The 23,711-nt window shown below is 37.8% G+C and overlaps 2 protein-coding genes across 9 annotated transcripts in view; one reads left to right on the plus strand and one right to left on the minus strand.

Annotated features, from left to right (window-relative positions):
• The window catches only part of LOC124159565, a 31,425-nt gene extending 29,555 nt beyond the window's left edge, over positions 1-1,870 (minus strand). For 2 of the 6 annotated variants that reach the window (XR_006864977.1, XM_046535472.1), the window contains exons 1-2: positions 1,547-1,870; positions 1,182-1,372 (exon numbers count right to left, since the gene is read on the minus strand). Coding sequence is in view for 5 of the 6 variants with exons in the window: in XM_046535472.1 (XP_046391428.1) it covers positions 1,182-1,372; positions 1,547-1,646 (291 nt within the window). In the remaining variant the exon portion in view is untranslated. The remainder of the gene's footprint in view (positions 1-1,181; positions 1,373-1,546) is intronic. The other 4 variants (XM_046535493.1, XM_046535466.1, XM_046535483.1 and 1 more) reach the window with 3 other exon arrangements.
• A 2,820-nt stretch (positions 1,871-4,690) lies between these two features.
• Positions 4,691-13,438, plus strand: LOC124159590 (tetratricopeptide repeat protein 21B-like). 3 transcript variants are annotated; one of them, XM_046535515.1, is made up of 4 exons: positions 4,691-5,134; positions 6,837-6,974; positions 8,616-8,725; positions 8,815-13,438. In XM_046535515.1, the coding sequence occupies exon 4, from the start codon at positions 8,996-8,998 to the stop codon at positions 12,941-12,943; it is 3,948 nt and encodes a 1,315-aa protein (XP_046391471.1). In that variant the 5' UTR covers positions 4,691-5,134; positions 6,837-6,974; positions 8,616-8,725; positions 8,815-8,995; the 3' UTR covers positions 12,944-13,438. The 3 variants fall into 3 exon arrangements, with proteins under 3 accessions (XP_046391471.1, XP_046391478.1, XP_046391461.1); XM_046535522.1 differs by having other exon boundaries at positions 6,842-6,974; XM_046535505.1 differs by lacking the exon at positions 6,837-6,974 and having other exon boundaries at positions 4,697-5,134.
• The last annotated feature ends 10,273 nt before the right edge of the window (positions 13,439-23,711 follow it).

Genomic DNA, 23,711 nt, shown 5'->3' on the forward strand with positions numbered 1-23,711 from the left:
GTACCATAAATATCTCGAGTCCATCGTACCCATCGAGAAACAAGTATCGAAGTAATTTTTCCACGGCGGCCGAATTATAGGAAAATCTCAGGTTCAATTATTCAGTCGATGGAATATGGAAATCTCATTTATATTAAAGCTATCTTCGCACGCATAGCACTCGGATTTATTATTCCGTTTATTATGCTCTTATTTTTCCGAAACGCTCATCCCGACGGACGGCATGCATCCAGGCTTCTCTTCTTATTTCCTATTTGGGAAGGCCGCCGAAAATTTTTATGGGACGTTTATGTACAGCTGAACAATGCACCACTGGTAGTTTTTTCCTTTTTTCAGCCATGTTCTCCTTTAAACGCAACGTGGCTCTTCCAAACCTGCAGCCTCGACGTTACTGGGTTTGTATCTACCACTCCTACTGAATTTTAACGTCACGGCGTAAGATTAGAAAGGGTGGTATTTTTTTGCCCGCGTAACTCGGGGGACTTTTGGGAGTCATTTTCTAGTGTATTAACTGAATTTTAAGTGGAAAAAGTTTATTGCGATAATTAGTGTTTCCTACAGTATATCAGTATACTGTCTATAAAAAGTATGCAATTTATCAAATATGTAAAAAATCACAGCGCAAACATCGCACAATTTTTTTTTACAAAACAGCCTTCATTGATTTAGTTCTGTAGTACATTTGGTCAGAAATTCAGGTATTTAGTTTAGTAGTACATTTATGCAGAAATTTTGATCGAAACCTTACGCCCTATTGGTCAATAGCTCTGGATAGAGGAGGAAAACCCTCTTGCAAACATTTTTCAGGCATGTTATTTTGAGGAGATGCTATACTGAAAACTTCCAGCGTTTTCACTTAATCCACAGTGAGGGTTGACAATCCTGCAAGCCTAAGTTGGCTCAAATGTTCAATTTCAAATGTATTCCTCAATAATTTCTCCTGAGATACAAGATGTTATATTTCAAGGAAAAGTAGGTTCAAATGCCGTAACGAGCGAAGAGGTCATCTAATTCAATCCCACAAAAAGAGACGGATGCGGCCTCAAGTGTGCCCTCTCCAAATGATCACCTCCCCGCGAAGATATTTTGCGCCTCCGAAAGCCTATGCAAAATGTGCCCTATTAGTTTCTACTCGCTTTGGTAGCCATCTTTAAAACAAGCCAATTAAATTAATAACATACCTTCAAAAGTTGTCCAAGAGGTGGTAAATTTCCTTCGGGAGGTTCTTTATGACATAGCCCTGGAATAGTTCCTTTCTTACAAATGAAATCCACCATATAGCGAGCATAGTGGTTTCTGTTCATTTTAGTTGTTTCATCATTTTTATTTTCTAGCAATAGCTTATCTGACCAAAGTTTGAGCCTCTTTTTTTCTGAAACGCAAGGAAAAGCCTGTCACTCATATCTCGGGATATAAGCCCATGCTTTTGATCACTCCACTCCGATAATGCCATGATATTACCATATATAGTATTAGTAGTGCCATATATTTGGGTCTCAGGAGTTTTTTGAGCTTCATTAAGAAATTTCAATGCATGTATACTTACCATGATTCGTTTTTAAACTCTGCTCCAAGAACGAATTGATTTTTTGTCCCATTAATCTAAATTCACCGTCTAGCTCTTCAATTTTGGAATTCATCTTCATGGTGCAACAAAATAGGCCAATTCAGCCGAAAAGGGGCGGGATAAATATTTTGATTATTTTTCTCATTGCAGGTCACCATAGTAACAGGTAAAAAATTAATACACATCGATTATTTCTCCATTTATCCGTGACGAAAAATCGATGGTCTTAACCTCTTTCGCAGATAAGTTGGCGTCACGAGCTCACGCCAATTGTGTCACAGATTCTCATCTACTCCTTGGACTTCATAAAGATCCTCGCATGGTTCAATGTTGTATTAACTATTGTTAGCAATGCCCTAATTGATTGAAGCTTTCGCGGACCACTAATAGGGTGGTTTTCTATTATTTTTTTATTGCCTAGATCGAAAGATTATTACGCATTAAGAAAGTACGTATTTCACGCTTTTAGATTTTTAAATGACAATATTCATTTTTCGCGATTACATTAAAACTCAAAAATTTCAAGCGCGCGAAAATACGACGGCGGGAGAACCCCCTGTGACGTCATACTGGTTCCAGCTGCCGCCGTGTGAGACCACCAGCGGATACAGGAAACACTCCAGGGGGGGCGCAAAAGATATCTTGAGTTGCCTTTACTTTTATCGTAATAAAAAATAATCAAGTCACAGGTAGAGTAAAAGAACATTTTAATTAAAGTGATTATACGCATACAAAAGACAATGCCATATTGTGATATAAAAAAGTCACAATAAGGTAGTTCTTCATCTAAGAAAATGATTGCGATTCGTTACCCACCCATAATTTATTCATAATATACAAATTATTTGGTTTTAGAAACCCCAGTTTACACGAATGTTAATGGTCAATTTTAACGGCATTTGAAAAAGGGCAGATTGGCGCCCATGCGATGCCCTTCCACGTGACGTCACTGGGACCTAGATACTATACGAGTAGTCAGGAGTTTTACATCGTCTGATATTACCAATGCATGCATGAGGCACAGAGCTCAGGGAAACATCTCACAATACTCGCCTATTAAAACTGCCTATGGTCGGAAAGTTTCCTTCGTTTGATAAGGTATTAATAATTAATTAAGCCAAGCGCTACCTGATAGCAGGGTACTCTGCTACCTTTCAGCAGCCTGCATCGTATCGGCGCTCATAGCCTCGCACCAAGGCGGCCTCACACGGCGGTAGCTGGATCTAGAATGACGTCACACGGGATTTTCCCAGGATTCATACTTAGCCGTCGCATTTTCGCGCGATGGAAAATTTTCACTTTTCATTTAATCGCGAAAAATAGATATAGTCATTTCAAAATCTAAAAGCGTGAAATGCGTACTCCTGGAGTAATAATCTTTCGATTAAGGCAATAAAAAAATAATAGGAAACCTTTCGATTAAGGCAATAAAAAAATAATAGGAAACCACCCTATTGGGCGCAACGCTCAAAGCCATTGACAGGGATGCAATAGATAAAATAACTTACGACTCATCCCGCAAAATTGAAGCAACAGTGAGGGAAACGCACATAATGATTAGCTTCGACGTTGCATCCGTAATGGAGGTAATAATCTTTCGATTTAGGCAATAAAAAATAATAGGAAACCACCCTATTGTTGTTCTGCAACGTTTGGCAATACGGGCGGACCCGCAAGGGAGGGGCGCGCGCCCACCGCGCCCCCCATCTGTATCCGCCATTGCCTTGGTGCGAGGCTATGAGCGCCGCAACGATGCAGGCTGCTAGCAGGCAGCAGACTACCCCGCTAGCAGGTAGCGCTTGGCTTAAATAAGGAATGCTAATACCCTATCAAACGAAGGAAACTTTCCGACCATAGGATATAAGTGGGCAAAAAGACCATAAGTGATTATTGAGAGATGTTTCCCTGAGCTCTGTGCCACATGCATGCATTTTGGTAATCTCAGACGATGTAAAACTCCTGACTACTCGTATAGCATCTAGGTCCCAGTGACGTCACTTGGAGTGGCATCGCATGGGCGCCAATCTGGTATTTTTCAAATGAGGTTAAAATTGGCCGTTAAATTTCGTCTAAACTGGGATTTCTAAAACCAAATATGTAATTTGTATGTTATGAATACCCGGAATATCAAGGGCGTACTCAGGATTATAACTAGGAGCAATGGCGCAGCGAGGGGAGGGTTTTGGGGGATAAAACCCCCCAAGAGCTCAGAAATTTTAAATTTAATCCATCTTACTTAATTGGATATATATTACTTATAAAATATTTTAAGGATTAATAAAATATCCATCCGAAAGCCTTAAAACTCACCATTTTGAACCGTTTATCTTAAAATTCCGCAATTTATTAATCTCGCACCTACAGCTTATCCTGGTGGGTAAATTCCATGCCCCGGTATTAGTTGCACTTAAACCATAGCCACCGGTGGCTATACCTAAACCCCCCAGGCCTTAATTCCTGGCTGCGCCCCTGACTTGGATGGTCTAGGGGGGGGGGGTCAAGCATACTTTCATTTCAATGCATTACTGATTTTGCTTAAAGACTTTTGCGATTTTTGCTGCTAGGGGTGGGGCACCTGCTACCCCTACCCCTAAGTACGCCCATGAATAGAACAATGTTGGGTAACGAATCTCAATCAATGCCTTTCGTTTTCTTTGATGAAGGAAACTAACCAGCTATTATATGTAAACTTCTATTTTTGGGTGTTTTCCGCGTATTTTTAATCACTTCCACTGATGCTTCCCCGCGTGCAGGACACTTCCTCAGAGTGTAGCTGTCGGGAGGCAGCTGTTGAGGAAGCCTATGGTTGTCCCGGAGAGTAGAAAAGTTGGAAGAAATAGCATAGAACCTCACACTTGACTTTCAGATAACCTATAATCACTGTCATCCTTCGATTTTCAAAACAAATTCAAGAAAAAAATATTGACAGTTTAAGTTTATCAGGACTGGTAAATAACGCCACAAGATTCTAAATAAATATATAATAATCCAGCCATCTAGATCTCATGAATTTCAACTCAAACAGTCCCGCGTATCTCGCTGAACCAGTACGTGGAATAGAGTCACCTTTTGGAGAATTTTCGAATCACTTGATAGAAATCTTTCGCTCATTGGAATGTATACGAACTTCTTATTGGAATAACGATTGCTATTATCACAGCAAAGGTCAACCGTACACATACATTGATTTATAAACACAAAAAGCCGGAGGGGAAGGGGAATCCAAAGAAAAACGGACCTGCAACCGAGGTAGAAGAGATGGAGGACGAAGAAGCAATGGAGCAAAGGAGGGGTAAAACAGCTGAGAGCTTTAACTGCGACCATCGATGAGCGTCGCAAAGCGAATGATCGCCTGTAGTCGCCGACCTGCGCCGACCATTGCCAACTGCGTTTGTCCAATTCTGTGACGAGAAAAATTGTCAAAATATCAGAAACCTTAATCATCATAATTCTTTTGAGAGTGACTTCATGCTTCAAGTTAACCCAATGGAGTGATGGATAAACCAAAGGAGACGCAAGTGGAGCATAATGAAGCCGAGAGAGAATTCTTTATCAATAAAGTAGAAGGTACATTTTTTTCTTTGGATCTTTCCTGTGAATTGTTCAACATTCCTTCTATTCCGGTCAGATTTAAGTGTAAAGGAGCACCTTTACAGTTTCTTCTTTCTTAAATACCGAAGTCTTTAAATATCAGTAGTTTGATAATGTCAGAAATGCCCAGTATTTGAGCAATCATCTGAAACGAAGATATAGTGGGCCTATAGGTGGAAGTGATTACTGTTAATTGTGAAAGGTAAAAAGCATCTAGTAAATTTCTAAAAAATTTACCGGCTTGATTTTACCACGCTTTCAGCGTCTTTGTCAAAACGAAGAGACTCCCAATTGTCAATATTGTTGAGTTGAGAATGGCGTCGCAAGAGTAATATTTAGGTCCTGAATAGTTTAAGAAGCAGTGTCCACTAACATAGAGATAAATCTATGTGTGGTGAAACCTCCGCGGGCCTCTTTTCCGTAGAACCGAAACTATTCCCCATGTAAACAATGTAATTCCACATCCTTTCCACGGCTACCTCAGTCAATGGCCAGCGGTCACATTTGTTTCCACCAATGGTCCACTCCGATATGTATTCAGACTAAACATCTTTGGCGTATTGGTTGTTAGGAGATCTAACATTCGAATGAGCTTCAGAGTAAGTGGTGTTCATATTATCATTCTGATCCTAAACTTTTGAGAGCTCTTATAACACCAGTAATTGTCCCTTTGTGGCCTACAACCAGTATTTTTTTATTCTCTAGCCTTAGCGAGCGCGGGGGATTGAGGGATACACATTCCCTCCAATTGAACTCACTCCTGATTTTAACTCTTCCACAAAGGAACCTTTCTGAAATTTTTATGGCCTCAGCCTTGATTCATTCGGCGCCTTCAACATACCACTTTTCATTTAATTTTTTATGAATTCTTCGCAGATTTTTATAGGTTTCACATTTTTTAGCTTTTCATGCTAATTTGTCCTGATTGTTCCAGTACTGGATAAACTTTTTTTGCAAATGAAGTACCCTCATTCCTGGGGCTGTTTCTGAGCCTCTGCCTTATGGCTACAAGCCCCACAGGCATGAACAAACATTCTACCATACATACTGCATTCAAAAATATCCATTCATAATTCAAATTCAATCCTGAGTTTAACTTTCCTGTAGAAGGAAAGCTTCAGGAAAAATATGAATTTGATAATATAGATATGCATACCTTATAAGAGACTAGGGATGAGTCGATTCCACGTTTTTTTTTCAATTCCAATTATTTCAAATCGTTTCTGATTCCATCATTTCTTACTCATACTAAAAGGTAGGATATTGATTTCAGTATATTTTTGAAAATAGCGATTTTGTATAATAGTAATATAACCTCAGCTTTTTATAAAATAATGAACACTTTTACTGTTTCAGACCTAAATTGTTAACTTAATAATGGACAGTGAGGACAGTGTGACGGCCTTTTTGCCCCAAGCTTATAGTCTTTCGTAATCTATCCTCCTGGAATCAGAATCGACTTTAGGTATTTGATTATCGGTTCCGAATCTGTGCCTGAGAATCGATGGAATTGAGAATTGACATTTGGAATCAAGTCATCCATGTAATAAACAAACAAAAAAAATCAAATATGTACATATTGCCATTTTATGAGGAATGCAGTATAAGTACCTTCCCTGTATTCCTTATCCTATAGTATTTTTAATCCATCTTTTTCTTTAATTTGGGGCCTTGAAAGCATAGCAAGGTCAGGTTAGACATTATTCAAGTGTCAGCCTTATGACCCAGTCAGTGGCACAGGAAAAGAGGTTACAGAGTGGGGGAGGCCGCCTCCACCATAATTTCTGCAAAAATTGTGAAGATGGATATCCTTATGGTAGTTCTCCAGAAAAAATTCTTATTTCTCTAGCTTACCTAGCAATGTTTAAAGATAACTGATGAATAAAGCCACTTGCACATGCACATCAGACCTCAGACATATTGTTTATGAGAGGTATTGCATACTACCAAGGCACCACAAAAAGATATGACCACCCCTTCATCCCCAAAATAATGACCTTAATTCATCCCTGGATCATGTTTGTTCTTTAAATGGAATTCTAATGAATCTCTTGGACTATAAAGGACATTTTACGTGGGGCACATAATTACGCATGTTAGAATGCATTAATTTCTCAATATGGCATGCAATTGCACGAATGGGCAAACGAAATTAGAACAGGGGCTATAATGCCATCTCACGTCCTTGCATTCCAGTAATCCTCCACTTTACTTGATGCAATTTTGACTGCACCTTTGTACACAATTCAGATTGTGCAATTATGTACCCAGTGTAAAATGGACCTTAAGAAAGACGAGTAAAAGGATTATGGCCAAGGAAGGATGTCATATTTTGCTAATATTTCCTTGTGGAAAATAAATGCTCTAAATGACTAAGAAATCAATGAATCCTCATTCTTATGAAATTTTTTCTTTTAGGCATTGTGTAGTAAAGAAGTTAAGAAATATTCGCAACATCAAGCGTATTTTTACGCTGAATTTACATGTGATCTACATCCTCTGAAAACTTCAATGATATTAATTCATGAAGGAAATGAATAAGTTATCTTTCAAATGCATTTATTTAAGTAAACTCCATCAAAGGGCTAATGACATGCATACTTCCCTTGATGCTTGCTTCCAATGCTGGCTTTTCCACTTGACTCAGTATCACTTCTAAAAATTCAGATTTTACTATCTCAATTTTCTGCATTGAAATCTGTCCTAGGCTGTGCATAGGACTGATTTCAGGGATTCTAGGGTAACATATATGGATGACGTTTATGCCTATTAGTTGAAGGATGCCCCACTGCTTTGCTGTTAGCTGAGAGAATGGCCACATTTCACATTGAGGTTGATTAACAACTCAATATTGCAGTGAAAAGTGACACATTGTTGAAGGGTATTAATCAGTGCATGACTAAACCAGACATTTGAAAAGGTTGAATAAATAAATGGCCTCCTAAGATATTCATGCATTGCAGGTTGGAATCCACTTTGTAACAACTATCTTGGCCAAATTTAAGGTCTAAGTGCATTACTTTCTTTGTCATTATTTACGTGGAAGTTCTACTGTAACTATGTATAAAATGTTAGTTATATATTGTACAGTCATCATAGTAATTTGTCTGCAATCCTTAAAGTAGTTTGAATCGACTCACCAACCACTCTTCCTATCAAGTATGCAATCTCAAAATCTTTAATTTATGGTCATCATTACATATGCATAACATTTTTAAAAACTTGAAATTATTCATAGGTGATGCCAGAAAAATAGCCAGCTATTAAGTTTATCATCATCTAATATTTTCACGCCTATGAAGTCCTTTTCTTTGGCATTTAACACCTATTCCAGATATTTAATTCATTTTTGACTTCAGCACACATAGCTTTATGAAGAAATATAATGGCATTACTGTGTGCCAAAAATTTTCGTCTGTGTTACTACATTTTTTGCTTTCATTTCTGTTGGTTACAGGGAAGGCTGCTTTATACTATGACTTCAAGGATTCTGATACAGTGGATTTGCAGCATACTGTTGTTCCAGATAAGCTTAGAGGAAAAGGGTATGGAGATATTCTTGCACAGGTCGGTTGAATTTATAAGCTAAACATCATTAACTAGATTAGTGTATTTCATAGCCAATTTTCAATTTATGATTCCATTTTTCATTTCAGGCTGCCTTGAACTTTGCATTAAGAAACAAACTAAAAGTAAAACTCAGCTGTTCTTTTCTGAGCCATTATGCTGTAAAAAACTCTCTGTCTAAGTCTAAATTTAGAATTGTGGATTAAATTTGTATGTATGCAGCAAAGTGTATTTTTGTAAATTTGAGGACTCACTGACAGGCATATAACCATGGATGAGTACATCGATGTTTTGAACTATTTTTGCAGAGAGAAATTATTTCATACAGTGAGGAATATGGCTAGAGATCATCTAAGTAAACATGGTACATCTGGTATCATGCAATATTTTGCTGCATTAGCCCTCCTGTTGTTGAAAAAAATACCAGAAGCTGTGAAAGAACTTAAAAATCTAAGACAGGATCAAGATGTAGGCCTTGCAGTGAGTTTGGCATTGGTGAGCTGTAGCCGTGCAAGCAAGGAGGTTTTATCAAAGGAGGAACTTAAGGAAATTGAGTCTCACGTTAGCACTTTGCGTAAAAGAGCTGGAGAAAAGTCACTGATCTTAACAGTTACATTTTTTCTTCACACCGACAGGCCATATAAAGCAAGAGAATATGCTGATAGACTTTTGAAGACATTTCCGAATTCCCCTAGAGCTCTTTCAATCTGTGGATGGGTTGAACTTGGATATGAAAGCTTTGATAGGAATGAGGTTGCTTTTGATTACTTCAATAAGAGTCAAGAGATTTCACCTAATTCCCTTGATTCTTCTGTTGGAAAAATAATATGTTTGAGATCAAAAGGGAATACAACTGGTGCATTGGAAGTGGTAAATCGGCTAGTTTTACAGATGACCAATAGTTTGCCTCCTGTAATTGAGAAGGCAAGGGTTTATGTTGCTGGATGTAAATGGGAAGAAGCTCATGAAGTGGTAAATGTCATTCTGGGAATGGATAATTCCTCTCTAGCTGGGTTACAGTTGCAGATTTTGTGCCTTGTTTGTGGTGATGGGAATTTATCCAAGGCAGCCTTAATTTTGAAAAAGTACTACATTGAAGTAGAAAATTTAGAGCCTTCAAATGCAAAGTTATTTTCAGACATAGCCTTTTTGATATCTAGAATATGCACAGGTAGTGAGATTGTTCTCAGAGAAACATTAAAATTTGCTGAAAAAGCAGCTTCATTACAAAAGGAAAATGCTGTATTCATGACGGAAATGGGTTATCAGTTCTTAAAGCAAGAAATGGTTATAGATGCAATGAAAATATTCCGAAGAGCTATGAAAATAGATGAAGTATCATTGACAGCCCTGATTGGTCTGACAAAGACTCAGATGATGGAGGGAGGGTCTGGTTTGGAACAGGCTTTTAAAAATATTAAACTTCTCAATGAAGTAGAGGGAGCAAACTCCTCTCCAGAAATTATGCTCATGACAGCCATAATGAATAGGCTCCAATGTGAGTATGATAAGTCCAAATATTTGCTAGAAAAAGCTGTGCTATTACATTTGAAAGTTCTTAAAGATTTAACTGTTTCTTCAAAATACTTAAATCTTCTCAACCCTGATTTCCTTCTTGATGCTGCTTGTGAGTGTTTGATTGCTAGCCCTGTACCTTGTTACAACCTGAGTTTTTGTCATGAGATATGCATGATATCCTCCCCTGTGATACAGTGTGCTATTGATGTATTAGAGCTTATGGTGACAGTCTGTCCTGGCATTAAAAAAGCTCATTTACTCCTAGGGAGAGCTAGATTTATGGCGGGAGATATTTCAGGAGCAGTTGAGATCATGAATGATGTACTTGGTAAGGGAGGCTCTGACATTTCTTCCTCCTATCTATTGCTTGCAAAAATTCACTCAGAAGCTGGAGAAATGGATAAAGCTTCTCTTTGTCTTGAGTCAGGGTTAAGTTATGACTTTAGTTTAGGCCAACATTTATTATATCACCTGGTAAGTGCACGGATACTTAAAAGTAAGGAAAAATTGGATGATGCAATTAATACCTTAAAAAAAGCAGTAGACATGTGTGTTCTTGATGGAAAGGAAACATGTTCATACAAAGCACTGTCCTTGAGTGATGAAGTCTCAGTTCATTTGGAATTGGCAGAGTTATACTGTCTTTCCAATAATGAAAATGAAGGGAAAAAAATTCTCCAGAATGCAACCGAAAAATTCAAAGGTACATACGATTCAACTCAAATCAAACTCATGTATGCGAGTATAGCCTTTACACGTGGGGAAAATGAAGAATCATTATCTATTCTAAACTCTATACCACAAGATGATTCATACTACATCAGAAGCCAGCAAATGATTGCTGAATTTTATCTACAAGAAAAGAAAAACAGTGAAATGTACATATCATGCTATCAAAATATTGTAAATAGGTGTGGTGGGACGTGTAAAAGTTATCTGGTGTATGGAAATGCACTGATGTCCATTGACAAACCAGAGAAAGCAATTGAGGCTTATGAACAAGCTTTATTGAAAGAACCAGGCAGTAAATTGGTACTGCACAAAATGGGGAAAGCCCTCATAAAAGCTCATCATTATGGTAAAGCTGTGAGTTACTTCAAGGAGGGAGCAAAAAACCAAGAAAAGACTGAAGTGATATATGATCTTGCCCAGTTGCTTTTAAAAATGAAACAATTTGAGCGAGCAGAGAAGATGTTAACAAATGAACTTGAAGGTGCAAAGGGTAATCACTCACACCGCTATCAAATGCTCCTCCTCATCGCAAATGCATACATCAAGTTGGAAAAATATGAAAATTCTATTACAGCTTTGAGTGAAGCCCTTGAGATTAAGCTATCACTGATACATAGATCTGAGACTCCCTTAGGATCACAAATTGAGAAGAGAGAGGTAGTTGCAGTATGTATTAAAATTGCTCTCTTATATGCAGATACTGGGAATTATGCAGAGGCCTTAAGCTTCCTTAAAGATGCACTAGCCCATGACCCAGAAAGTGAAGAAGCTCTAGAAGCTATGTCTGCTCTACATCTTAAATTTGGTGATCTAGAGCAATGCCACCTAATCTCTTCATCAATATTGAAAATTAATCCCAAGAATGAACAAGCATATATGACTCTAGCAGATTTGGCATTTCGACGTTTAGATTTTGACACGGCTGCATTTCATTTGGAGCAGCTTTTGGAACAATATCCCACTCATTGGAAAGCTTTTGTGAAGCTGATTGAAGTGAGGCGTAGATCAGGCAGATTAGATGAGGTTCCATCAATTGCTAGAGGAGACAGTACTTCTGATTCAAGCACACCAACAGGCTTAGCTTACTGTAGAGGGCTTCACTCATGGTACACCAGAAATCCAGCATCAGCACTACGCCATTTTCATCTTGCAAAAAGAGATACCGAGTGGTCATGGCTTTGCATTGGTAATATGGTAGAAATATGCTTATATCCTGATGGTGATTGTTTACCTGGTGGTGCATCTGCTGAAGTTGCTAAGTTTGTTATCGAAGGGTCAGCAGATAGTGGAATGACATCATCTGCTGGAACTCTTAAGCATTTATTAACTGAGCTAAAGAAGTTCTGTCAAAACAAGGAACATAAGCTCCATTGCCACTTAATGGAAATAATGGCATTATTAGCATCACGTGAGAAGCAAAATATAGACCTTGCTATTAAAGAGTTGTCAGCAATGGCTTCGACATCAGATTCAAAAGTTGATCATGTGGGCATTACACTAGGATTGGCAACTGCTCACATAATCCAACGGCAGGGTTCCCGAGCAAGAAATCACTTAAAAAGAATAGCACGCAATCAGTGGAATCCTGAGGATGCAGATAATCTTGAGCGAGTTTGGTTGCTCCTGGCTGAGCACTACTGCCAGTCAGGCAAAAATGAATCTGCTGCGGAACTTCTGCATCGTACTCTACAACACAATAAGTCTTGTGTCAAGGCTCTGGAATTACTAGGACAGGTGATGGAGAAAGCTCAATCCTATAATGATGCTGCAGCAAGTTATGAAAGTGCGTGGAAAATGGGAATGAAAGTCAACCTGCCTGTTGGGTACAAGCTTGCTCAATGCCACATGAAAGCAAAAAGGTATGCAGAAGCCATTGATGTTTGTCATGAAGTTTTGAAGAATTTTCCCAACGAATCCCGCCTCCGTAAGGAAATTTTAGAGAAATGTCGTCTATCTCTTAGAACGTAATGTATGTTTATCCTTGTGTAACACTTGCATCAGGGATCAGGAAAGGGTGCACAAAACGTTTTTGAATCTTGATTTTTTTGTTACAAAAAATAATCTTAATACCTTAATCCCATGAAAGTAATTTGAATATTATGTTCCTGATTCTGTTTGAGTCTTTGTGAATAACATTAATGTTGCATGTATGTATCTTACTTTTGAGAAATGCAATTGTTTTTACTTCATTTTAACATTTATTTCATTTAACATTGAGAATGTGTTAGCTCTTAAGGAATTTTTTATCCTCGAAGCATTCATAGATTGCAATGTGCTGTAGTGTTAGTATTATTATTCTTGCTTGGCATGGGTAGAGGAGAAGATGCTCAATCATCATTTCCACCTTGGGTATGTCCGATCAGTGGAAAAATGTAACTATAATGTATGTAGTACAGAGCTTTAAATAGTGAATTTAGATTGTAAATCCGAGGCCATGTCATATCTAATAAATTTTACCAGTGACATCATGGTGTTTTCCTTTGAACTAATTTATCAATTTTTATGCAGTGGTTTTCGATGTATAGCTTAAATTTGTTTGGTTTTCCATTTAATATTGAACTGCAATATTGATTCATGTTGATGCGTGAACTGCATGGTAGAGTTTACAGCTAATCAGCAATTAAAATTTTTTTGGTTAATAATCAGTTTGTGACAGCTTCTATGTAAGAGAACTACTAAGTAACTACTCCAGCACCCTTGTTTAAGTAACTACTCTAGCATTCTTGAGTTTGTCCATGGTTCGTACTAAAAGGGAATATGTATATACTTTGTTGAGACTCATTTTAAGTTGTACTGTTTTTAAGTGTAGTAATTGTAGCCAAGCATGTTATATATGTACTGGGCTCGACATTAGTGATCTAGATGTAGACACAGTAAAAATTACAACTCGTAAACCAGAAAAGTGCGCAAGAACTTGTGAGAATGAATTAATGACAGAATTGCTCTCTCACATTCTTTTTGTCTCCAAAGAACCTTGTACGTTAACCTCTTGGAAATAACTTACAAGGTATTTAGAGAATTAGTTTAAAAATGAGAAATTTGGGATATATTAATGGATTCTAAATTTGGCCACATAATTTCATTTAATGTTTGATATTCGGATTTACCTCTCTAACCATCAAATTCATACTCAAAGATGTGAATGGACTTCTGACACAGATCTATCCATCAAGAATTGAAGGCTTTCAACTTATCCCCGCATTTTACAAATTTTAAGGAAATTCTCATTTTAAAGTGAATTGAAGTGGTCAATTTTGTAAGTGATTAAGTAATAATAGACCCCATTAAATTTTTCACACAATAGGGTGGTTTCCTGTCTTTTTTTAATTGCCAAAATCGAAATATCATTACTCCTTGTGTACATATTTCACGCTTGTAGATTTTTAAATGATGATATCTATTTTTTGCAATCAAATGAAAAGTGAACATTTTCAAGCACGTGAAAACGTGACGGCTAATTGTATGAATGCTGGGAAAAGCTTGTGTAACATCATTCTGGTTCTAGCTGCTGCCGTGTGAGGCCACCTTGGTGGGCGAGCACCCTGCTAGCACTTGGCTTAAATAAGGATTGCTAATACGGAATACCCTATCAAACGAAGGAAACTTTCTGACCATAGGCAATAAGTAGGCAAAAAGACCACAAGTGATTATTAAGAAATGTTTCCCTTAGCTCTGTGTCACATGCATGCATTGGTAATCTCAGACGATGTAAAACTCCTGACTACTCGTATAGCATCTAGGTCCCAGTGACGTCACGTGGAGTGGCATCGCATGGGTGCCAATCTGGCCTTTTTCAAATGAGGTTAAAATTGACCATTAACATTTGTCTAAACTGGGATTTCTAAAACCAAATAGTTTGTTTATTATGAATGCACAAATGTTGGGTAACAAATGGCAATCAATGCCTTTCGTTTTCTTTGATGAAGGAGACTACGTTATTGTTAGAGGGCAGAATAATATTTGACTTTATGACTATTCACTTCCTGTATTTTGAATGCCTGGTAACATGTGTTTACCAGAATAAATAATTATTTTTCAGGTGAATGCCCAGGCAAAGTTCCACTAAAATGTATAAATTTAGTTATTGATTTGCTGGTTGATTAATTTTCTATTAATTTTCCGTATATGTATGTATATGTTTGGGTAAACTCACTAGGGATCGTTGTGAAGTGAGTATAAGTAAAGGCATTCCGTTTAAAGTCATATCAAGATATGTCACAGAGATAGTGAATTCACTTCTTAAGATACTAGAGTATGCTGTATGCTCTTAAAACGTAAGGGAACACATTTTCTATCATGTGACTTGTACTAAAGCATGCCTTACAGGCAAGGGTTTTACTACAATGAAACCATCTCTAATCAATGGATGCTTTCCCATACCTAGCCTAGCCATTCAAACCTAGCCTATTTATCATGTATAATTGGGATAATTTAAATTTTTACCTCTTTTCAATGGCCACCTTCAGAGGTCACATTCAGCAAATAACGAATGAAATACCAGCTAAGTTATTAGAATAAACTACCTTGGAATGAGTTTCTCGTGACCTCTATATCCTGATCTCCAGATCGTCCTGCTTTTTTGATAGCTTTATTTTATATAAAAATTGCACATCTATGGCCTGATATTAGTATATGGTGGCTATAGCCAGTGTACTGACATCCAATATTTTAATTCCCTTACTTTTCCTCAATTATTTACCAATATCTTTAGCTGATCTCTAAAAAGTCACCATTACAGGAATAAGAGTTTTTTTAGTATAATTTCCATAGGGCACAGAAAATGTTAAAAGCTGAAACTAATTCATAAGAAGCTACAAGTATATCCTAATGAAAAAATATATTAAGCCTTCGTTAGTTAATATCAACCAAATTACGCCGATTACCTTATTTACCTTATTACGGTGCTTACCATTTTTACCCTCAATGAGAGTTGTGCATACAATTTAAATACTCACCTTAAATATTTAGTAATAAATAGTTGATATAAAAGTCATAAAAATAACTATTGTTAAAAATAAAATGTTATAGAAATTAAAAAATCGCCTTGAAATATTTGACAATGCTTTTTGAAACTTATTTCCCTACTATCTTAACACTTGACTACAAAACATGCAACTACACGTGTAGTGTACATAGGAACTGTAAGATAGAACCATAGATGCTCTATGGATAGAACAGATTCTCCGACGTACTTTCCCAAAATAAAACCTGTCCCCTGTCCTCCAACCTCTTTCCCCATTTTCACAGCCGCGCAAATCAAATATTGTTTTTTACACGTTATTCAACAGTCGTAGAAAAAGTCAAATTTCTTAAGAATAATTTTAAAATTAATGTACGAAGGGGAAAAAACACTCAAAGGGGAAAGTGAGTGTCTGCAGGCGTACTGGGCTTTGACATGGGGCACTGGGCCGGCGCTTATTTTCTGAAAATGATTCGATTTAAAAATTCGTGGTCTCAAAATGAGCGAAATGGTGAGAAAAAAATTATTTAAAAGTTTCCGGTTCGTGCGACGCCGGACAGCCGTGCCTGAGGCGCCTATATGGACTAAATGCAGTTTTGTGAATGTTGAGTTTTTCGACCTGGATGAAACGTTTTATTAAGTAAGCACGATATTTTGTAGCCCTTTGGGCAAACATTTTAACCGTTTAGTCGTATCTCGATTCCTTCATGCCGAAACGAAACATGATTCAAGGGTCAATGAAATTTTATAAAAAGTACACTGAAAGCGAAAAGAAAGAGGAAAGATAGGGTTTTCACCGTGTAAATACGTAGAAACAACTTTAAATGATACCGTTAAAGATAATTTCAGCGTATTTTTAGGGTAGCCACACGGATGCATCGATTTTAGAGTTGTAGCGTAGGGCAAGTAAGGACGGGGAGGAAATGTTATGTACTAATCAGAATGTTACGGGGAAGGAAAGATAATACCGAGTGTATTGTGAAATTTTGATCAAAATATATACAGCCATAATTTTACATCAATATTTTCCTCCATGATTTTTCCGCGAAAATAATATGAACAAGAAAAATGGGTCGCCGATTGAGACAAAGGAAAAGGCATGAGTCACGGTTACGAAGAATACACCGCTACGGAGAAGAAGGCTCTGTATTGACGAGAAGGGGAAAGGCAGGAGGAACTACAGTTTAGGACGCGTGGAAAGAGTAGCTAATCAATGATTTCATCCATTGAGCACGCCGTTGCGTTCCGTTTTGCCCTTGATCACGTGAGGAATGACGTTTAAAAAAATAGCTGAACAAAACTTATAGTGAACAATAATACAGGGGAAAATGCGGGTCTCTGCAAATTTTTCAAAGATCATGACAGCAAGGAAAGACCTCGGCCATTGAAAGACCGCAAGGAGTACCAGCATTGGATGAGAGAGCGAATAGGTGGCAAGTAGATGTTTGTTGAAATACTTACATGCCTATCACATAAATGAGGCATAGTTTGTTGCACATTTTAAAATGTTTTTTATCTATTGTGGGAACGAAAATAAAATCATCAATATGCTGAAACAGCTGTTGTTTGGCATTCGGACATCGTTGGCCTCGATCTTCTGAACTTGTTTACCTATTCAATATCATTCATCAGTATTTCGTTATTTACCATTGAAATCGAAAAAAAAAACTTTTTACGCAAAATGACAACTTCTTGTATCGTATAAGTTATGCAGGATTATTTCAATACGTAATTCTGTACGAGTTTCTGACCTCAACTTGAAATTCTTGTCACTTTTGCTGTGTACTTGTAAAGCAGACGGAAGCAGACACACCATATGCGGCACACGTTCTTCAATGGCTTAAAACGAGTATGTCATCATTTCTATTGACAGTAATTGCGTAACTTCGGAAGGCTTTTTGAAGTCGAAGCCGGCGAGTCGAAGGTCGTTTCGTGATCTTGCCGAAGCACCTTCGTCTTCGGCAAGACTTCGGAAACGGACCCTTAGGGGTCGAGTTCCGTGCCGAAGGCGAATCCGAAGATGATTTTGAATTTGCATGGTAACCCCGTCTTGTATCCGATCCGAAGTTAACGAGAGTAAAAATCGAGAAGATTCGCTATCACCTATTTAGAGCCTAATTTGATGATTTCAGCTCTTTCTTCGAATGTGTCGGAGATACAGAGCTCATTTTTGATGATATAACCACATTATTCTAACGAAAATAGGATTCTATAGTGTAGTGGTGGAATTTCTTGTGGGGGCTGGGTATCGGTGGTATAAGAAAACCGAAGCATTTAGCGAATATCCATGCCGGATCTCGGTTATCCTGCGTTATGCTATTGGCATCTGGAAGGGAATCTGCCAGCACTAAATTAGGTGTCATGGCCCAGTGGCGCAGCGAGGGGAGGGGGGTTTGGGGGTTAAAACCCCCTCCCCCAGAGCTCAGAGAAATTTTTAAGTTTCATCCATTTTACTTAATTGGATTGGTATCACTAATAGAATACTGTAAGGATGAATAAAAAATCCCTCAGAAAGCCGTAAAACTCACCATTTTGAACCATTTATCTTTAAAATTCCGCGATTTATTTATCTCGCACCTACCGCTTATCCTGGTGGGTATTCCACACCCCAACACACCCCGGTATTAGTTGCACCTAACCCCCCCACCAACCTTAATTCCTAGCTGCGCCCCTGTCATGGCCGAATAGAGATGGTCGGTAGCGTTAGTACGTTTGTTTGTGTGAAACGATAACCAGCCAGCACTATGCCAATATTTCTCTCTAAGCCGAATATCAGCAGCGTTATGATGGTTAAGCATAGAAGGAGAAGTTCATGAGCAGAAAAATGTGCGGCGTTTATAATTGTACCAACCAGTGTGAGACAAATGCTGTCTCTCTACATAGGTTCACCAAAACCCCTAATTTGAGAAAGAAGTGGAAGCATGTCTTGAGAAAGGACAAGAGTTAGCTAGCTTACTTAAGAAAAAATCAGAATCTATAACATTGAAATACATGAAGGGCATGACAACGTCAATGTATTTTTTAATGCCTACTTAAAAGGTGTTCGCGTAAGTATGGGAGTGCCAGAGGAGGGGATGCAGACAGAAGGAAGGTTGATCAAATTTGTAATCACTATCAATGAATTTTCAGCTATCCAATAAGCCAAGAAGATAGGGTTGGGGAAATAATTAGAATCATGACAGCTGAGAATAATTTGAAGCGGCTAGGAGCAAGAAATAACTCGTAGTATTATTCCAAAACCCAGCATGCATACTATGATGAAGTCAAAGGGAAAAATTTCTGCTGTGTAAGTCATTTGGAACTGTCATCTATCTGCTTTGTAACCACTGATTTGTATGTGCTTTCGAGTGGAGCAAATTACTTCATCCATTATTCACCACTGAGATTTGCATTAGTATTCGCTTCACAAAATTGCTGAAAACACATCCGTTTCGCTCACCGTCAGGCTGAAATACTCGTAAACAAACCGGCCGATCACCTCTGTTGTATTTCTGAAATTGGCCACAAGATGTCAGCTACTTTGATTTTCTCTTGCCAATACTGCTTCAACCACTCCAAATATTCACTATAATAACCACTCCATTAATAACCACTCCATTCTTCCTTAACGCTTCAAACTGTTACCCTCTTCACCGGTCAAGCCCAGTACTTGCTCGTTTGTTTCGTCTCCTTAACTACACCTTCCCTATTCTCTTTCCACCCATATCTAGATCGCCATAAGCCCATTCTCATATATCTTTTCTAGAGACCTTGTATTAGGCAAGCACATATATGCGGCACGCCATGGTAGTCTCATCCTAGCCCTCAATCCCTCCACAACGGAGTCCACATCCTCCAGCGTTCAGGACATTTGATGAATAACCGTATGAATTTCGCGTTCCCTTCCACAGAAATTTGTCTTTTTCGTGAGTGGGTATTAGGAGGGGGTGAGTTTTTATAATAATGTCTACGTCATTATGCATCTCCTTAACTTCTTTTTTTATCGTCAAAGAGTTTGTGGTAGAAGAGCAGTATGCTGATTATTTCTCCCAGGACTTGAATAGGGTGGTTTCCAATTTTTTTAAATTGACTTAATCGAAATATCATTACTCCTGGAGTACGTATTCCACGCTTGTAGATTTTTTAAATGATGATATCAATTTTTCGCGACCAAATAAAAAGTGAAAAATTTCAAGCGCGTAAAAACGCGACGGCTGCCCGACGCGACGTAAGATGAATGCTGGGAAAAGCCCGTGTGACGTCATTCTGGTTTCAGCTGCCGCCGTGTGAGGCCACCTTGGTGCGCGGCTATGAGCGTAGATTCGATGCAGGTAGCAAAGTACCCTGCTATCAGGTAGTGCTTGGCTTAAATAAGGATTATTAATACCCTATCAAACGAAGGAAACTTTCCGACCATAGAAAATTTTAATTGGTGATTATTAAGAGATGTTTCCCTAAGCTCTGTGCCTCGTGCATGCATTGGTAATCTCAGACGATGTAAAACTCCTGACTACTCGTATAGCATCTAGGTCCCAGTGACGTCACGTGGAGTGGCATCGCATGAGTGCCAATCTGGCCTTTTTCAAATGAGGTTAAAATTTACCATTAACATTTGTCAGTACTGGGATTTCTTAAACCAAATAATTTGTTTATTATGAATGCACTAATGTTGGGTAACAAATCGCAATCAATGTCTTTCGTTTTCTTTGATGAAGGAAACTACCCTATTCATGAGTATTTTGATGCTTATTCCCGAAGACTTTCTCAAAGCATAAAATTGAAAGTGAGCTTTTGTAGAGCTTTCTCCTAAATATTTTAATGAATATTCTCTCGTACAAATTATTTGAATCGTCATTTGTGGCTCCTTTCTTTTTAGCATTGGGGAGTTGTGTATGCTTATATGTGCATAAAATAATATTAGCGTTTTCTAATCGCTTTTGGGTGAACGAAAGACCTACTGTTACCCTAATTTTCTGCTATTTAGCCTAATTGACTGCGCAAAATCAGCCGCGACACGTCCAACACAACAGTAAGAGGCTTTAAAAGTCACCCTTTTGTAACCTGCAATATGACCTCGTCACCTAGAATATTGTTGCCTCGAGTAATCTTTTAGTCGCCACCCTCTATTTTAATCATCAAACGCACACTGCAGCAACGTGTGAATCTTTCTAGTTACGTCCTCATTTGCCCTATTTCCAGAGACAAAATACTACTACGGCCTATCAGCGAAACGTTAGTAATGTAAATATACGGAAGCCGGTACGGAAGCTAATAATCTGACAGTAGCTTTGAGTTTACCACGAAAGTCATCAACCATGATGACCTTTTTGTATTTGAACCAACAAATAGGAAATCGAGTGAGATGTATGTAAAAAAAATGCTGATGACTGTGTGGACAGGCAGCGTTACTATAGATTCATGTACGCAGATGCAAATCCATGTATCCAGTTAAGATTATCGAAAACAACATTACTTGCATCTAAAGACGTACTGCCATCGTCCTGTGAGAACGTAGCTTTACAATGCGCCAATAAATTACAACGGAGAAAAATCCTAAAAATGTTATGCATTATCTACAGTAGTGTCAGCTGTGTGTTGAGGAGTGTCAAAATACGTATTTCAATCGATCTATTTGTAGATACAAGATAAAAACGCAATTTTATTAACTCCAGCTTCCGTAATTGCGAATTATTGGGAAAAATTGGAAAAGAAAATCACCTCTAGCATCATTTTATGAAACGATCATCCTTTTCTTCTGATGACATGTTTAGAAATTTAGTAGCCACTATTGCACGAGAAGTTTTGAGCGCCAACGGCCAATGTTCCTGCCAATAAGCAGCTCCATTCTGCAAAAAAATTTCATGTATTATTTAAGAAATTACTTTTTATTAATATTATCCAGATATTTGGTTAACAGGATCCGGTGTCAATTGATCCGGATAATTGGATTCATCTGAATTATTTTCCTGCACAAACTCATTTTCCATTAAAACTTCATTCGTGAGTATCAATATAAAATCTACTGATGAAATAAATATGTTTTCCGAAGTGAAATGATATTCCTGACGTACCAGATATTTAATTTATATATGCAATAAAATTCATAAAATATGATACAATATTTCGAAAAGCGTAATACAAAGTCTTGCAGGGACTAAAGAAAGAATATTTTGGGCTAATTTCGGGGAAGGCAAATTAAGAAAGCTTGCGAGACTCGTGTTGCCTTGAAAGATTTCTCAGATAATGGCTAATATCCCGAAAAAAATACACTGCGACACAAATCCTCATACCCTACCACGAATGCAGGAGCGACCATCATCAATTAACGTTGATTATAAAGTTAAAACATCCCCAGAAGGATGTTTGTGTTTTTAACCGTAAAAAATCGTTTTAGGTTTTAGTCTGTTGCGTAAACTTGTCCCGTTCTTGCGGCAACGCTGATCCGATGATTCACTATCGCTTAAAATCTTGTGAGAATAGCCTCTAGAGCGTGTCCCAGTCTACCCTTCACATTCAGCTTTATTCTTTTGAGTTAAGTACCTTGCGATATACAACAGTTTTTGTTTTAGTTATCAGGCGCAAGAAAAAATTTAGCGGATACCAACGCGTGAATATGCCACCTATATTTGACCATAAGAAAAATATGGGTTTTCTATATTCAGACCACAAACTATCACCTTGTGATTTGTTATTCGTCATCGTAAATGCTACACGTATTGGAAATCGAATTAGTTTTTACACAAATGGCATATCAGTTGGGATCATGGTAATCCTCGGAATGAGAACTTCCTAATCTTTGAATTTCCTTCGAGTATAGTCGCGTGAATCACATTAATTATTAGCATCACCAAACGCGTACCATTGCATAGTTTTGGTCGGTTTAGGTATCGAAGCATCATGACCACCGACCCAACCTACAGCTGTAAATTTTGGTGTGTTAGCCAGGCGCATCCGATAACGTTAAAAATTCAGATGGAGAGTTGATGACTTCATCTTCATTTGTTACCCAGTCAATAGATTTGCGTGAATGCAGATAACCAACGATTTGATTCTGAGTTACGAAGTTTAGTCATTCACATCTTCCTACTTAGCCGCCATGATTGGTCGCTCACTCAACCATTTGTGATTTTTTGCCTCTCAATCATGTTCGGGAAATCTTTGTCGATGAGCTCATCTTTCGATGAAAAGAAATTGGCGAAATTTCGAGGAAATGAAATCAATCTGCTCGATTCGTATACAGGAACACGGCCATCAGCGACAGTCAACAATTGATTGCAGATTTTTTACACACACGTTAGTGACGTGTTTGTTGACGACTCAACTTGAGCAGGGCTTAGCTCGAATCAAGATATTTTTTAAACAAATGTAATATTTTAAATATTTTATTTAAAATATTACACAAAAGAGTTCTTAACTTTTTTGACATTGTTACGAAGGTTAGTCATTAAATTGGCGAAAACAACACAAATCATCTACATTTTACCGACTTGACAACTTTTGCAGTGTTAGCAACTCCCAGTAATAAACTCCTACGATCAAGATGAATTTTTTCCGTGAAATTTTACTATTTTTTATGTTTATTCTGTTATCCGGGGCTGAGACGAATAAAAGAAACAAATATAATGCAAATGTGTTCAGCCGTTCGCGAGTTATAAATGGTGTAACCAACACGATTTTCGACTTTTTTATATATGTATATAGATAGATAGATAAGCATTTAGCTAACCACAAAGGTAAATTCATCCAGAGATCGTTCGTAGTCGTAAACATTTCCATCTTCCTTCTTGCGCAACTACT

The sequence above is a fragment of the Ischnura elegans genome, chromosome 1, assembly GCF_921293095.1.
Source record: "Ischnura elegans chromosome 1, ioIscEleg1.1, whole genome shotgun sequence".
Classification (NCBI taxonomy): domain Eukaryota; kingdom Metazoa; phylum Arthropoda; class Insecta; order Odonata; family Coenagrionidae; genus Ischnura; species Ischnura elegans.

Excerpts from the sequence above, each read along its gene's own strand:
- LOC124159590 (XM_046535515.1), top strand. The coding sequence starts at position 8,996 with ATGGATGAGTACATCGATGTTTTGAACTATTTTTGCAGAGAGAAATTA.